This window comes from Chaetura pelagica, unplaced genomic scaffold (genome assembly GCF_000747805.2).
Source record: "Chaetura pelagica isolate M959 unplaced genomic scaffold, ChaPel_1.0 scaffold630, whole genome shotgun sequence".
NCBI lineage: Eukaryota > Metazoa > Chordata > Aves > Apodiformes > Apodidae > Chaetura > Chaetura pelagica.
In genome coordinates this window covers 1,269,340-1,283,483 of record NW_009951855.1, presented here as the reverse complement: position 1 = coordinate 1,283,483, position 14,144 = coordinate 1,269,340, and the positions used below count along the sequence as shown (strand labels likewise).

General features: G+C 34.8%; 1 protein-coding gene across 1 annotated transcript in view; it reads left to right on the top strand.

Annotated features, from left to right (window-relative positions):
- ERC2 (ELKS/RAB6-interacting/CAST family member 2) overlaps positions 1-8,591 on the top strand; it is a 306,680-nt gene extending 298,089 nt beyond the window's left edge. The window contains exons 16-17 of the mRNA XM_009993503.1: positions 7,351-7,485; positions 8,514-8,591. Of these exons, the coding sequence (XP_009991805.1) occupies positions 7,351-7,485; positions 8,514-8,591 (213 nt within the window). The remainder of the gene's footprint in view (positions 1-7,350; positions 7,486-8,513) is intronic.
- Positions 8,592-14,144: the final 5,553 nt, after the last annotated feature.

Sequence of the window (14,144 nt, the reverse complement as noted above, 5' to 3'; positions counted from 1 at the left end):
GAGGGGTGACCTCATTAATGTTTACAAATATGTAAGGGGTGAGTGTCAGGGGGACGGAGTTAGGCTTTTCTCAGTGATGACCAGTGATAGGACAAGGGGTAATGGGTGTAAATTGGAGCATAGGAGGTTCAAGGTGAATATCCGAAAAAATTTTTTTTACTGTGAGAGTGACAGAGCACTGGAACAGGCTGCCCAGGGAGGTTGTGGAGTCTTCTTCACTGGAGACATTCAAAACCCACCTGGATGCATTCCTGTGTGATGTACTCTAGGAGACCCTGCTCTGGCAGGGGGGGTTGGACTAGATGATCTTTCGAGGTCCCTTCCAGCCCCTTAGATTCTATGATTCTATGATTCTATGAAATGATACAAGTTCTAAGATTTTAATGTAAAACATAACATGAATTAAGATTAATATATAACTAGATATAGACGGCAAAAAGTTTATATCCTTTCTCAACATAAAAAAGTTACTGTGTTTTTTGCTTCATATGCAACGGTTGAATCATTAAGGAAGTAAAAACTATCATTAAGGACTTAAATGAGGAGTAGCCAAACTTTTCTCCAATAAGCTATCATGCACACTTTTAGCCTGCATGCATCCTGTCTCTCACACTTTCCAAGGCAAGTCATACACTGTAACAGAAAAATAAAAACATGCTTATTAGCTCATTTGGAATTTTAACATTGAAAAATTATTGTGTTCTTCGATGGAGATGGGAAACAAAGCAGCAAAACCTGTGTTAAAGTATAGTTAAGAGTAAGAATATAAGAATAGATCATATTACCAGGGATGTTATAAAAAGAAAATGCATAATTAAAGCACTCAGTAAAACATAACTCTACCCCATAGTGATGCATTCCAACACCCACACAGTTATGATTATGAGAGTTATTTAGCATCTGGAAGTCCTAGTTACCATACTGTAATGTTTTTGTTATCTTTTGGTTGCTGATGAGTGCTTGCAAACACAGTCTTCATTACTTTTTTTTCTATTGGAATTTTCTCGGTGTCTAAAAACTCACTCTATAAGTGACAAAAAAACCTAAATATAATATGATCACATATTTCTAATGATTGAAGATAACAGCATAATTAATTTTGGAAATAATTTGCATTATCTTCCTAGTATTATGCTGTTTGAAGGGGCCTGAATAATTGGCATAAAATAATAAGAGCTCTGGAATACTTTGAAGTATATTAAAGAATACTTAAGGCCACTTCCATGCAGCTCTGGTATTGGCAAAAGGTCATTTTAAACAATGGACAATTAACAGATCCTTTGGCTTATGGAAAAATAGCACAAATCCTCTCAAAACCATAGTTGATAAATATATTTTAACCATTTTTCTCATTTAAACACAGAACCATAGAATAGTTTAGGTTGGAAGGGACCTTAAAGTTCATCTAGTTCCAGTCCCATGGCCCTGCCATAGGCAGGGACACTTTCTGCTACAAAATGCATTGATTGAAGACGCATGTGACCATTTAAACTATGGACAGCAGTCTCAAGGTTAGGCTTTTAAACTATATTAGCCTGGGAATTCTCTTTTTTTGCTTCAGCTAGATGGTTAGTGAACCAGCGTTCAAAAATCTTGAAGTATATAAAGAAATTTATGCACAGGGTTGGAATTCAAACTTGTTATTTTTGATCTCAGAAAAATATTTAATGATAATCAGATAGCACAAGTGAAATAAAGGCAAACTAAAAACAAAACAAAACAAAAAGGAACTTGATCAAGTTCTAGAAATGCAGGCTTTACATGGCATTTAATTTTAATTTTCAGTGTAGCCTGTAATGGTTTCTTTGGTCTGAAAGGTGACCATAATGGCTACTTGGGAACACAGCATTCTGTGTAGCTAATTTTCAAGTGTAATAGTCCACATTGTGGAATATTTTGTGTTTGTTTTGTGTGTTGTTTTTTTTTTAATGAACAGATAAATGCCATTTTCGTAAAGTCTTCATTTCATATGAACTGTTATAGTCCTTTAATGGATTGTGAGAGACAAATGTAATTTGGTGAACTTTAAGGATATTTGAGTCCATGTTCAGCATTTGTTGTCCAATATTTAATTAACTGTAAGTTATCAAACAAAAAATCAGCTTTAAATTGTATTCCATGGCAGTTAAAAACTTTTGTGTTGTGCAGCAATGAAAATGATAGAAATTCTTAATTTGTCTTCAAACAACAATAGTTTTCAAAGAATGTGCAAAAATATTGTAATAACATGAAAACTGATTGTATTTGGAGAGAGTAAGTACAGATCGACCTTAATTATAAAACATTTTCTTAACCCTCTGGTAATGAAATTCAGGCCTGAAGCACTGGATTCATACTGGAAATCAACTGCAGTTGCACATACTTTCATTAAATCCAGGTTAATTCCACTAAGTTTATGCAACTTCTGGATAAACTTGGGAGAACTATATCGTCTTAAGCACACGATTTCTTAATACTTACCTTCTGGATTTCAAAGTTAAAACCAAAATTTTTAGTGTTTTCTAAAATTGTTGTCTTAGGAAAGAAAAAAATCTCGAATAATGTATTAGTAAAAGCCAGGAAAGCTAGAACTAAACATCTGCTACATTAAGATCTTGAAGTGTTTGTGGAAATATTAGCCTGCTTATTTTCATATAGTAAGTTTGCAAGAAATAGAGGTTCTGTGCCATTGAAGACAAGGAGCTGTTGCAGAATCAAAGCTAGCATGTGGGTCTCTAGATTTTAAATTCCATGCTGTAGTAATTAGACCACGGTTATCTCCAGGATAGCTTGTGGGCCTTGTATCTGCCTGCCTCTCACATTGTTTAGGGAAAAATCCTACTTTGTTAAAAGTGCTTATTATAGAAATGTTTCACATTTTATTTAGTGAACAGAAACTAAGAAAATCCAAAGGAAAGTAGTAGTACTGAGTACTCTTACACCTATGTCCCAGAGCAACAAATAATACTTTTTTTTCCTCATTTGAACCTCATTCATGAGAGTTTTGTTGTTAACTTGATCCAGATGACAGATCAAAGCATAGTTCCTGACTGCCACCTTGCTAAAATATTTTTTAAAAGACAGTTTTAATATTACAGTTTTACAGTTACAGATTGCTGTTAAGCTATTTAGTCTGTTACCAGTCAATCAAAGACTTTCGCTTCACTTCAGTAGATCCTTAGTTAAACTCAACAGAATTTGAGGAGGACAAGAAATATCTGTCAGTTTTCTTACAGTGCTAGATCATAAATTCTTTGTTAAGTGGGTTAAAAATTCAGTTACACATACCATTCATGACCTTGACAGCTTAGCAAATAGTGATACCTGAGGATCAAAGACAACTGTTTCAAGCCCTAAGGGTTAATATACCTGTGCACAAAGATTTAAGCTGCTTTTGATTCTTCTATCATTCTCTTATTTCAAAATGGATGCAGTATTTATTGAATGTAGTCAATAATTTAAAGCAAAAAAGTCTATGGAAACTGTTGAACCTACAACTACTCAGGCTATACCTGGTCTGCAGGAAATGCAGTTAACTAATCGTTACATTTTACAAATTAACATCTTTTCTTTCCTAGTATAAATCCAAATTTAAAACTGCTCTACCTCAGATGTGGGCCTGGTGTTCACCACACTATTCCAAAAAGAACTGTTGTTATGATAATTTTGTTTTCAGAACTGTGGCTATGTAAATTTTGAGAAACCCTGTTTTAAAGAAAACACAATAAACACAGTTTTGAGAGGAAAATGTGAATAACATTGTGAACTGCACAACATAAGTCTTTCAGATTTGGAGTAATTTGTGCATAGTAACGTATGACAGATATTAGATACGGCACAGTTGAAATGCACAAACAGTCATCACTCTAATTTTCATGAGTTGTACATTCCAAGACCAAGTTCCCCAGTCACCCAGAAAAGCAATTGAATAATCTTTTGTGCCTTCAAAAGTAGTGTAAGACAAGGTCTTGGATGTTCTTGAACAGGAAATTGTCAGGTATGCTCAGGGTGTTGCAGGAAATGCTGGCATTGGCAAGTCAGTAGGAGGTGTTTTTCCCTTGCACTCAGTACTGAAGCAGTGTCCCAGTGTGTTGATATGGGACCCAGACCATGAGGATTTACTGTCTGTTTGATACACCGACATCCTATAATGCATACACCTTTCTGTGTGCTTCTGTGTGTGTTTGTAGGTAAGTGTAGGGGTGTGAAACCCTGAGGTCCTGAATTAATTGCAATGTGATTAAAGAATTTCTTCCTCAAATAAAAATATACCTGGCATTTCAAAGCCTACTAAAGATGAAGAGTTAGCAAGGGAAGCAAACAGAAGTAATTTCACAGATTTTGGTTTAAAAAGACCTGAAAAGGATGGTATTATTCCTCTGGGTGTCTTTACTTTTGTTCCTCCTCTGGAAATCCTCTTGGTTTTCTTTCTCCAAAGTCCTGCTTTTAAAAGTTTGAAATTGTGCCATGTTTTATAAAACCTTATATAAAACTAAGCATACCTGAAAAATACAGTTCAGTTAGGAAGTGTAACAGAGACAATAGCTAAAGCAAAGGCAAACATAATATCAAAAATTTAGTTATCATTGTGAAGAGCTAGAAAATAAAACTAAAAAGCCTTTAGAAATAATATTTTGCAAAATATTTAGGATCATTTTAAAAAGTTAAAGACAATCTCAAATCATACAAAAAAATTGAATGGCTTGATGATCACTGAAGTGGAAAAGAAATTCTTGTTTAACATTTCTTATGTATTTTGCTTCCACAACATTGAAGGAAGCCTACTACAGCATTAACATTTCTTTGTGCACATTTTACTGCAATCTGGCATCCAAAAGGAAGAAACATTAGAAGTGGTTTATTTATATTGCAGCACCAAATTAGAAAGATGACATCATTCATTTACAGTTCTTATCCCATGACACGTTTAATCCCCAACACCTCATTACAGGGGACACTTTTAGGATTGCATATATCATCTTGTTTAACTTTTGCATTCTTTTATGGAATACAGTTGTAAGGTAGGAAATTTAAGGCTGTTCATTGATAAGAAAATAAACTAATAAAATGTTAGGAGCTTCCCAAAGAGGCAGAATATTACAGCATTTACAGTAAGTGGGTTATTATTTGTCTATTAATTCTCTATATCTTCCATTCTTTTGTTCAAAAGTCCTTCCTCTTTGAATATAAAGAAACATGCCATGATGATTCAGACTGAGTTGGTCTTTTGGCAAAATTGTTAGAAGTCTATAGCAGAAGTTCATAGAGCTGTATCCTTCCATCCCCTTATCCAGGAGGGAGAAAATGAAATTGTTTCAGCTGTGCCGAAAACAGTGTTAAAAATGTGAAATGATACCATACAGTGCCAGTGCAATTCCTGTTAAAAGGAATCCATCATTTGACCTATGAAGGACACTGATTCTGTACCACACTGAGAAGGGGTGCTGAGAAAGAGTCTGAAAGAGTCTGAAATGCTGAAGCAAGTGCACATCTGATCTGTGACTGTGCCTCTGTTGTATTGTGGATGCCTTAAAGGTTTGGGTTGGTTGGTTGTTTTTACTGAGTACAAGTCTCCTTCTGGAAAATAGTTTTCTGTGATCCTTCTAACACATCATACAAAGTACTTGAGAACCATTGTGACGTATAAAAAAAAAGCCACATTTCCTGTGATCCCTGTGGTTCATAGCTTTCCTCACATGTTTTGTTATACTTCAAATATTATGTAATATGAATATTTAGTTTGCTTTTATTCCAAATCTCTTTTCTACTTTAGAAAAAAAACCAAACATTTAAATTGGGGAATGTAATAACAATTACTGAGGTATGAAATTTTCTATTAAAACATACTTATCAGTGAAATTTTCCTAACAGAAATTTTGATATGGGATTGTTCTCATAGGAAAATCAATTTACAGTAGTCCTGGAATTAAATTCACCATATACTAGCTATGGGACACCAGCTGTGTCATGGCCACTTTGAATTGGAAGTCAGTTAGACCTGTTAATATAGGAACATGCTTGACAAAATGACTTGCGTTTAAATTCACCTGTTTATGTTGGTTCTTTAGAACTTATTCATTTGGTCAAAGTCTCTGGGGTAATGTGTGTATCCAGCATCCTCACTGGAGTTGCAATGAATTCTGCTATCTTGAAGCATGGCTAGAGCTAATCTGTGGCTTTTTGCAGCTGATTTCAATCTCTTTATTGTTCACTGAAAGTGTCTATGTACAAAGGAGACTTGCTTCTGCTTGGCTAACTCAAATGATGTCCACATAGAGAACTGGCACAAAGTAGGTAATGCTCATTCATGAACAAACTTTGTCTTATAGGTTTCAGGTGAGATTATTGAACAAGGTGTGTTCAGACTCCTTTTTTTCTTTCAGTCATCTGCATGATATTGATTTTATACATCTCTTATTGATTCTTCTAATTTTGGAAGAGGTCTTTGAGAGTTTACAGAATTTTCTTCTAGGTTTTGTTAGTACAAAAAAAAAAAAGAAGAGTAAAACTTGATAATAGGTTTGCCTGAGACAGCCTTCAGTCCTACTGTCAGAAAAATAAGTACTGTATTGGGCAATTGGTAACAAGATATTTTTGGTATCATGAGCAAAGTTTGAATTCCTTCAGTCTATGTATTTTCATGGTATGGAGTAAATGTAATAGTGATAAAGAGCAGTGATGTGTCTTGTTATCTTGTGGTGACATAGATTTTATTGTCTATACACAGCAGTAGCTGAAGTATCTTTTTTCAAGATCCATATCTAAGACTATATTTCATTCAGGAACATGTGTCAAGTTCCATAATCGGTTCTCTAATTGCCTTTGTCTTTATCAGTTAGTTTTCAGATTCTTTTAACTTACTGTTACCAGGGTAATTCTGGTGTACAATTAAAATAATAAGCAAAAAATAGAGCTTTTAGCATAATTATTAATTATTTTTGTTGACATGCCTCAGTAGCTGACTGAATATTTGAAGTATACTTAATATGCCTTTCGGTGAGGTTTTACCAGGTAATTGGCAAAGCATCAAAATAGAGTGGAAAAAAATAGGGAACTGTTCTGAAAGAGTAAATTTAGAAAAGCTGGAGTGCTTCTTCTGACACCCCTCAAACAACATTCTTGATCATATCAATTTCTGACTTGTGCAATTCTACTCATGTGAAAACTGAGGCAGAAGATGTGTTCACATGCTGTATCTTTTTCTATTTCCTTTTCTTTGTAAGCCAGCAGTCTGGGTTTCTGTTGTTAGATTCTTACAGTCGCCAAGAAAAAAATAATAAAAAAATAAAAGAGAGCTAAGGTCTTCCTAAAACACTGTTAGAATAATATGTCAGAATGTAACAGAATTGTTTCCCTTTGCATCTTAAACAGACACAAAACAGAATGAAACTGATGGCAGATAACTATGATGATGACCATCACCACTACCACCACCATCATCACCACCACCATCATCGATCTCCTGGGAGGCCACAACACTCCAACCACAGACCCTCTCCAGATCAGGTTAGTCACCTCTTTTTTTCACTGTCAGTTTTAGAATTTTACTATTTTTATATTTCAAAATGTTCCAAAGAAATAATAAGCATGTGATGTGCTATTTGAACTGAAATAGCTCTGGTATCTATTTTCATCCCTGAAACAGTTTAAACATTTTTACTTTTGTCTGGTGTCTTATATTTTACTTCCCTACTTTAGAGGCTTCTAATAATTTTGTAAGTCAACTTTTTCTATAGAAAAATCAGTGAAAAATCTAATTAGTGGCTACTAGTGATTTCAGAAGTATACTCTTTTTGAGATAATTTTTTGTTTATTTTAAGTAAATGGGTTATTCATTGGTATTGAAAAACCTGTGCAGCAGTTCCACTGGGAAACTTGTAAACCAATCATACTAAAATGTTTTTGAAAGTATCTTTCTGTTGAAGTTTTCAGATATAAATATAGATTAAATATAGATATAGATTAAAATAAACAGTGGCACATGTTTAACTAGGCAAGATAAACCAAATTTTAAAATGCTTAGTAATTCTATGTTATTCTTAGAATGTTATTAGGCTTAGAATATTATTCTGCTTAGAATCCTGTTTTTCAGAAGGGGCAATTAACTGTCCTAGTAACATGGTCTTCTATGTTAAGACTATGCTACCTGAGCATGCCAGCATTGAAACATTTCTCCTGCACCTAGGATGGCCAAACATCCATAAGTCCATTACTGTTTGATTTGGTAAATTTCCACATTGGTTTACAAAGACATTTTCTTGAACAGAAAATACTTTTGCAATTATGTAACTAATTTGCTTTTATTGATTATATTGTAGCATATTAATGATATGAAATCTAAGTGAAAATTAAAAAATAAAATTATTAAAACAAATTTATTGTCACATGGTTTAAAATGAATACTTATGTCATGTATGTTTGGAATGAGGAGGTTGCAATGGTTTGTGGCTTATTAGCATTCCAACACTTTTGGAATATTTCAAGTCTTTTGGAATACTTCTGTGTGTTTCTTTAGATAATGTTGCTGTCAATAGGCAGACATTTGCCAAGTGTCCAGTGTGCAAGCTCAGTACTTGTGGTTCATGGACAACTGGGTGAAGCAGAAACCTTGACTGGAACATTTGTTGTTTTAATGTGTTTGATTTTTCCAAACAGAAAATGCTGTATCCAGATCCATAAAAAATAAAATATCTGCTTTAAATTTATAGTTATAATATTGGAAATTATGCTATAGCATAGCTGTAACTGTTAGTAAGGTTGTTATAATTATTAGTATAAATATACACAAATTTTCGTGACAAATGTATCTCATCCTTTAAATAGCCTTCTGCCAGCAAACATCTTTTCATAATTATTTTCTGAGGTGTCTGAGGCTGTTAAAAATTTGTTATGCTAAAAAATAGCTTGTGTGTACGTGCTTACGTGTGTGTATATGAAATGCTAAACCACAAGAAATACAAATGAAAGAAGCTAAGCCATCATAGATGAAATTTCAAGAAACAAATTTCGATTTTTCCAATGAAACAGACATGAGCTGTGCTGCCAGCAGGCTGTGTGTTTCGAGCTGATACTGGGAGCTACTGGTCTATTTCAATGAAATGTGCTTAATAAGTAGAGATCTTGTCAGATCCGGATAGAGTCTGACCTGAAGATGACTTTCAAATATTAATATAGACTTCTTTTCACTATAGGACTCTTTAGCCTAATACAACAGGTAAGAGTTGAAAGATGTTGGGGTTTAGGAGTAAGTCAGTCACAATAGGACAAGTTATTCATGTGTGTATTTATCTGAAGGAAGAAAAACATTCTATAGAAGCAAGTAATTCTTTTTCAAATCGAGAACCCTGGGGAAAATTAAAACATTGCTTTTATTTGAAGAATCATTGTTTGATACAAAGTTAGTTTATAAGTTTATAACTTCTAGGTAGAAATAAAAGGAGAAAATGTTAGTGACGTTAGAGGATGTATGATAGTTTACTTAATTGTGAATAGGAGACAAAGAGGCAAATGATACCTTTTTAGCATGACCAATAGACAGGAACTGGTAAGTATGAGAAGAGTCAAGTTATTGTATATCAACTGAAAAAACCCAGCACAACCCCTCCCCCTCCCAAAAAAACAGAACTCAGAATCCTTCAAGTTCTTGGAACACTTTAAAAACAACTTTTTCTTTCAGAAATTTGGGGTGGTTATTAAGGACTTGCTGCCTTCGTTATAGTTCTGTTTCTGATTATCAGAGAGAAGTTGGCCGAGTTTATAAAAGAAGGCAAGATTTTCTGAAAATTACCATGAAATAAAAAAGGTTTTGTCTTTCTGCAAGGAATAGAAAGAGAGAAACAGAATGAGGGCAAGAGATGTGGAAAAAAAAAGGTAACAACCACCTCTGTGTTACTGAAACCCAGGCTATGGTTTCAACTAATTCAAGCAATGTAAGACTGTAAAGAAAACTGGAGGCCTAAGACAATGTAGGAGGGCTAAGCATTGAGTGAAGACAATGCTTTTCAGTGCACAAGAAAAGGTTACTTAAGAATGGATAAGGAGCATAATGAAAGTCTGTATCAAAACATCTTCAAGAGTTTAAAAAACTTAATAAATTATACAAATTATGGAAATGGATACATTCTTAAAATAGAGCACAAAAATGCTAACTATTTTACCAGTATTTACTAGTATCTCAGTCTTACGCTGAAATATTAATGATTGTATTCAACAGCTTTCATGTAGGATATAGGTGATCCTTGGACACTTGAAGAAGGCAAATATTGTTCTCATCTTTACAAACAAAAAGTATGGGGATTTCTGAATAATTTTATTTAGACCCTGGAAAGTTATGAGCTAAGTTATTACTCAGCGAATTAATAGAAGGCCATTAGCCTTTTTACTGTTCATTTTCAGGACCTTGATGCCTGTATCAGACTGTATGACAAAGTCTATCCATCTCAGGGTATATCACATCCCTTTATACTTGCTTTGCCGTTATCCTCTTGTCATAATCATTACCTGGTGGCTCTTACTCTAGACCAGATAAACTATTTTTATGTTACGTTCTTGAATATATGAGATTGTTTATCACTGTGTGCTCACTTTATTCTTGCTCGCTTTCCTAGCTGACAGTTCTGGGCCACCTTTAAAACAGAATGCAGGTCTAGATGTCTGTTACTTAGCATACTTTTCCTATATTTGGTCTACCTGTATTTGTCAAGGACAAATTATGTAAAGGAAATCTAATTAAGGATAACTGGCCTTGTGGCTAATGAAGTGGTATCCGTAACATATTTTGAATTCATAAGGCCTTTAACAGTGTCCTACTAATTTTGTAATATCCAAATAAATACCTTAATTTGTAATATAGTTCATGTAATGTAAAATGCATTACAATAGTAAAAGTATAAACAACACTATTACAATTTAATTATGAAACCACCCTGAGGTGGGTGTGCAACTGATTCAAATAATGTGCTGCAGACAAATTTATCATTACTCATGTTCAGACATGGGGGGTGTTCACAGCAGGGTTCCAAAGAGGTCTGTCCTTCATCTACCCCTGTGGAGTATTTTTTTTGAAAATATTTCTGTGATGAAATAGAAAAAAACATTAATATTGTTTATAAGGAACCATGCTGCAAGCAACTGCTCAGTAAACTGCTTCAGTCTCAATAAACTGGAAAGACAGTCTAGAATACATAATCTGAAATACTGTAAAGACAAGTCCATTTACAAGGGAGAAGTCACATGTATTGATGAGGCGATAGTACAGAAAAAGGAATCTGGGTTGCACATAATATGTGGCAATGATGGAATACTCTTGCAATGAAATTGGACCTAACTCTGGGATGGATGTAATACTAAAAAGGAAACAGGAAGCAATTATTCTGTTTTTTCGAGCACTGGTGAGACTTCATCTGAAAAGCTCTGTACAGTTTTGATCACCACACTTTAAGAAAAATAGGCAAATTAGAAAGGGACAAAAGGAGAGCAACAAGAATGATAGGAGTTCTAGAGAGTATGACCTGTGAGGAAGGCTTAAAGAATTGGGTTTGTTTAGTCTAGGAAGTACTAAAGGGGAGACATAAGTCTTCTAATACATAAAATGTTGTTATAAAGAAGACAATGATCAATTGTATTCCAGTGCCCACTGGAGTGGTAAATTTAATTTATACCAAGAATACCTAGGTTATTAAAATAAGAAACTTTTCCACCATCAGTCTAATTAATATGTTAGTGGAAAGAAAGTATGGACACTGTTTCATGTAGGTGTAATGGAACCTCCTTTCTGGGAGATTTTTAAGAACAGGTTAGATGAATATCTGGGACATATGATAATAGGTTTATTTCATCTTGTGTTGGTGCAGTGGGCACAGAGTAAGTGTTCTCCTGGAATACTGCCATCTCTAATTTTCCACAGCCTCTGTGAGCAATGGATTAGCTCAGCAAAAGCTTACTTGTAAAGCATGAAAATAGGAGATCCATAGCAAAATCCTTGCTGAAATAATCTTTGAAAACAGTACAGTCAATGATCATTATGAGTGAAGTCTAGTCATTGACGTAGCTTATGTTTTTCAATAATGGATTTTATTTTTTACTTTCTGTGTTGTCTTATTTACCATTCTGTACAGCATTCTTCTGTACAACAATTTGATTGCCATGTGCCACACAAAGCTGTATTTCCCATTCAATAGTGTATTACCTATAAATTCTAGATACATGTATTTTGATGACTAATCCAACATACTGTTAGTGGTTTGAAACCACAGAATTAACTGAGAAAAATAATAAACATGCAAAAGTTGGGGATATTTAGTCTGAAGAAAAGGAAGCTGAGAGGAAACCTCTTTGCCCTCTGCAACTACTTGAAAGGACATTGTAAAGAGGTAGGCACTGGTCTGTTCTCACAAGTAACTGGGAGTAGAACCAAGAGGCCTCAAACTGCGCCAGGGGAGGGTTACTCTAGACATTAGGAAGAACTTTTTCACTGAAAGGGTTGTCAGACATTTGAACATGCTGGCCGGGGTGGTGGTTGAGTCTCCATCCCTGGGTGTGTTTAAAATTAATCTTGATGTGGTTCTTGGTAATATGGCTTAGTGCTGGACTTGGTAGAGTTAATGGTTGGACTCAATGATCTTGAAGGTCTTTTCCAACCTAAGTGATTCTATGAAATCATCAGAGAGCATTTTTAATTTTGTAAGGAGACAAGAGAGTGGTGCATATTGTAATATAAACGTCCTTTAATTTAGTTAATGCTGGGAGGATTTTTGAAAGTTTTCCCACAAGTTCTGGAGAGAAAGGTAAACATACAATTTCTCATTTCTATGGATAATGCTGGATTATATACTACTTTTATGGAGATAAATACATTTATTTTATTATACATGGCTGTAAAAGTGCGTTCATGTGAGTGTATATTTGTTTAGAAGAAGAAATTTCTGATCTAAAACACTGTGAGTCCATTCCCTCTTTAAAGAGGATGGTTTACAACCAGTTTCTTGGAATAAAAATACTCACACATCCTGCTTGAAATATGCATATATTTTATGTGGTTCTGCTTGGTTCAGGTATTGATATTTTGTTTTAATGACCATAGGTTTTTTTTATAACTGTTACCTGATACCATGTCCTGCTATGGGCAGCATGTGGCAGCATGGCTCTAGATGTGGGAAAGGATGGGATCTCTGACTTCATTTGAAAGAACTAGTTGGTTTTTGCAGATGTGATGAACGTGTTTAGGTCTTTAGGCTGCTGCTGGGAAGCAAAGTCAGGTTGCCATTCACGTCTTGTCTTTATCCCTTTCTGTTTAGAGGTATCGGTTGGCAACCTTTTTTCTCCTTGTATGTCTGGATTTAAATACTGGGGAAGATGTAACAAAGCTCCACAAGCAGTAGGAAAACTAACTGTCCTCTGCCCATACACATGGTAACTTTACAGCAAGTAATGATGTGTTCTCTAGTTTTCTTGGTGCATCTGATTTTTATTTGATATGAATATGTTTCTGGGAATCAGGTGCTGCCATGTCAATAACTTTGCAATATTAACCATTTTTATTAGTCATCAAAAAACTTGGGAAAAAGATAATTTTGCACCTTTGCACTAAAAACTTAAATTTATTCTCTTCAGTTTTGGCTTGCAAGTTGGCAATCTTTCTTAAGTCCCACCTGGAAACATTTTGGCAGTCAGTGTGTATCCTGGAGTGCAGGAGCAATACTCCTAGCATGAAAATGAGCTTAATAAGCATTCTGTACTAACTTCAGTTTCCAAGGATGTGTAATATGTAGCCCCTTGTAGAGTGCTTTCCAGTAATCTAATCTGGATCATTGCGTCCAAGATCTCACTGCAACAAAAAGAACCTGTGGCTAAAAAAATTTGAACTTCCAGATGTAGAAGCTGTCCTGTCCCATAGTGCAGATTTCAGCACAAAGCCTACTGCCCAGTTCCCTGTCTCTCTTATTTAGCACCTCTGCACACTTACTGGTTTTCATGAAAAGCTTTTCTTTTGCCCACATTATCTTTCAGTTTTCTTCCTTGAATTGAAACTGCTTTGTGTCACACAAGTGACTGTGAGCTCTTGAAGCAGGTTGCTCTCACTGTAGGAAGTTGATAGGAATCAGCAGCCTTGTATTCCCTGCTGCAGCTGCCTTACTGTACTGCAGTCCTTTTGCCTTTTTTTTTTT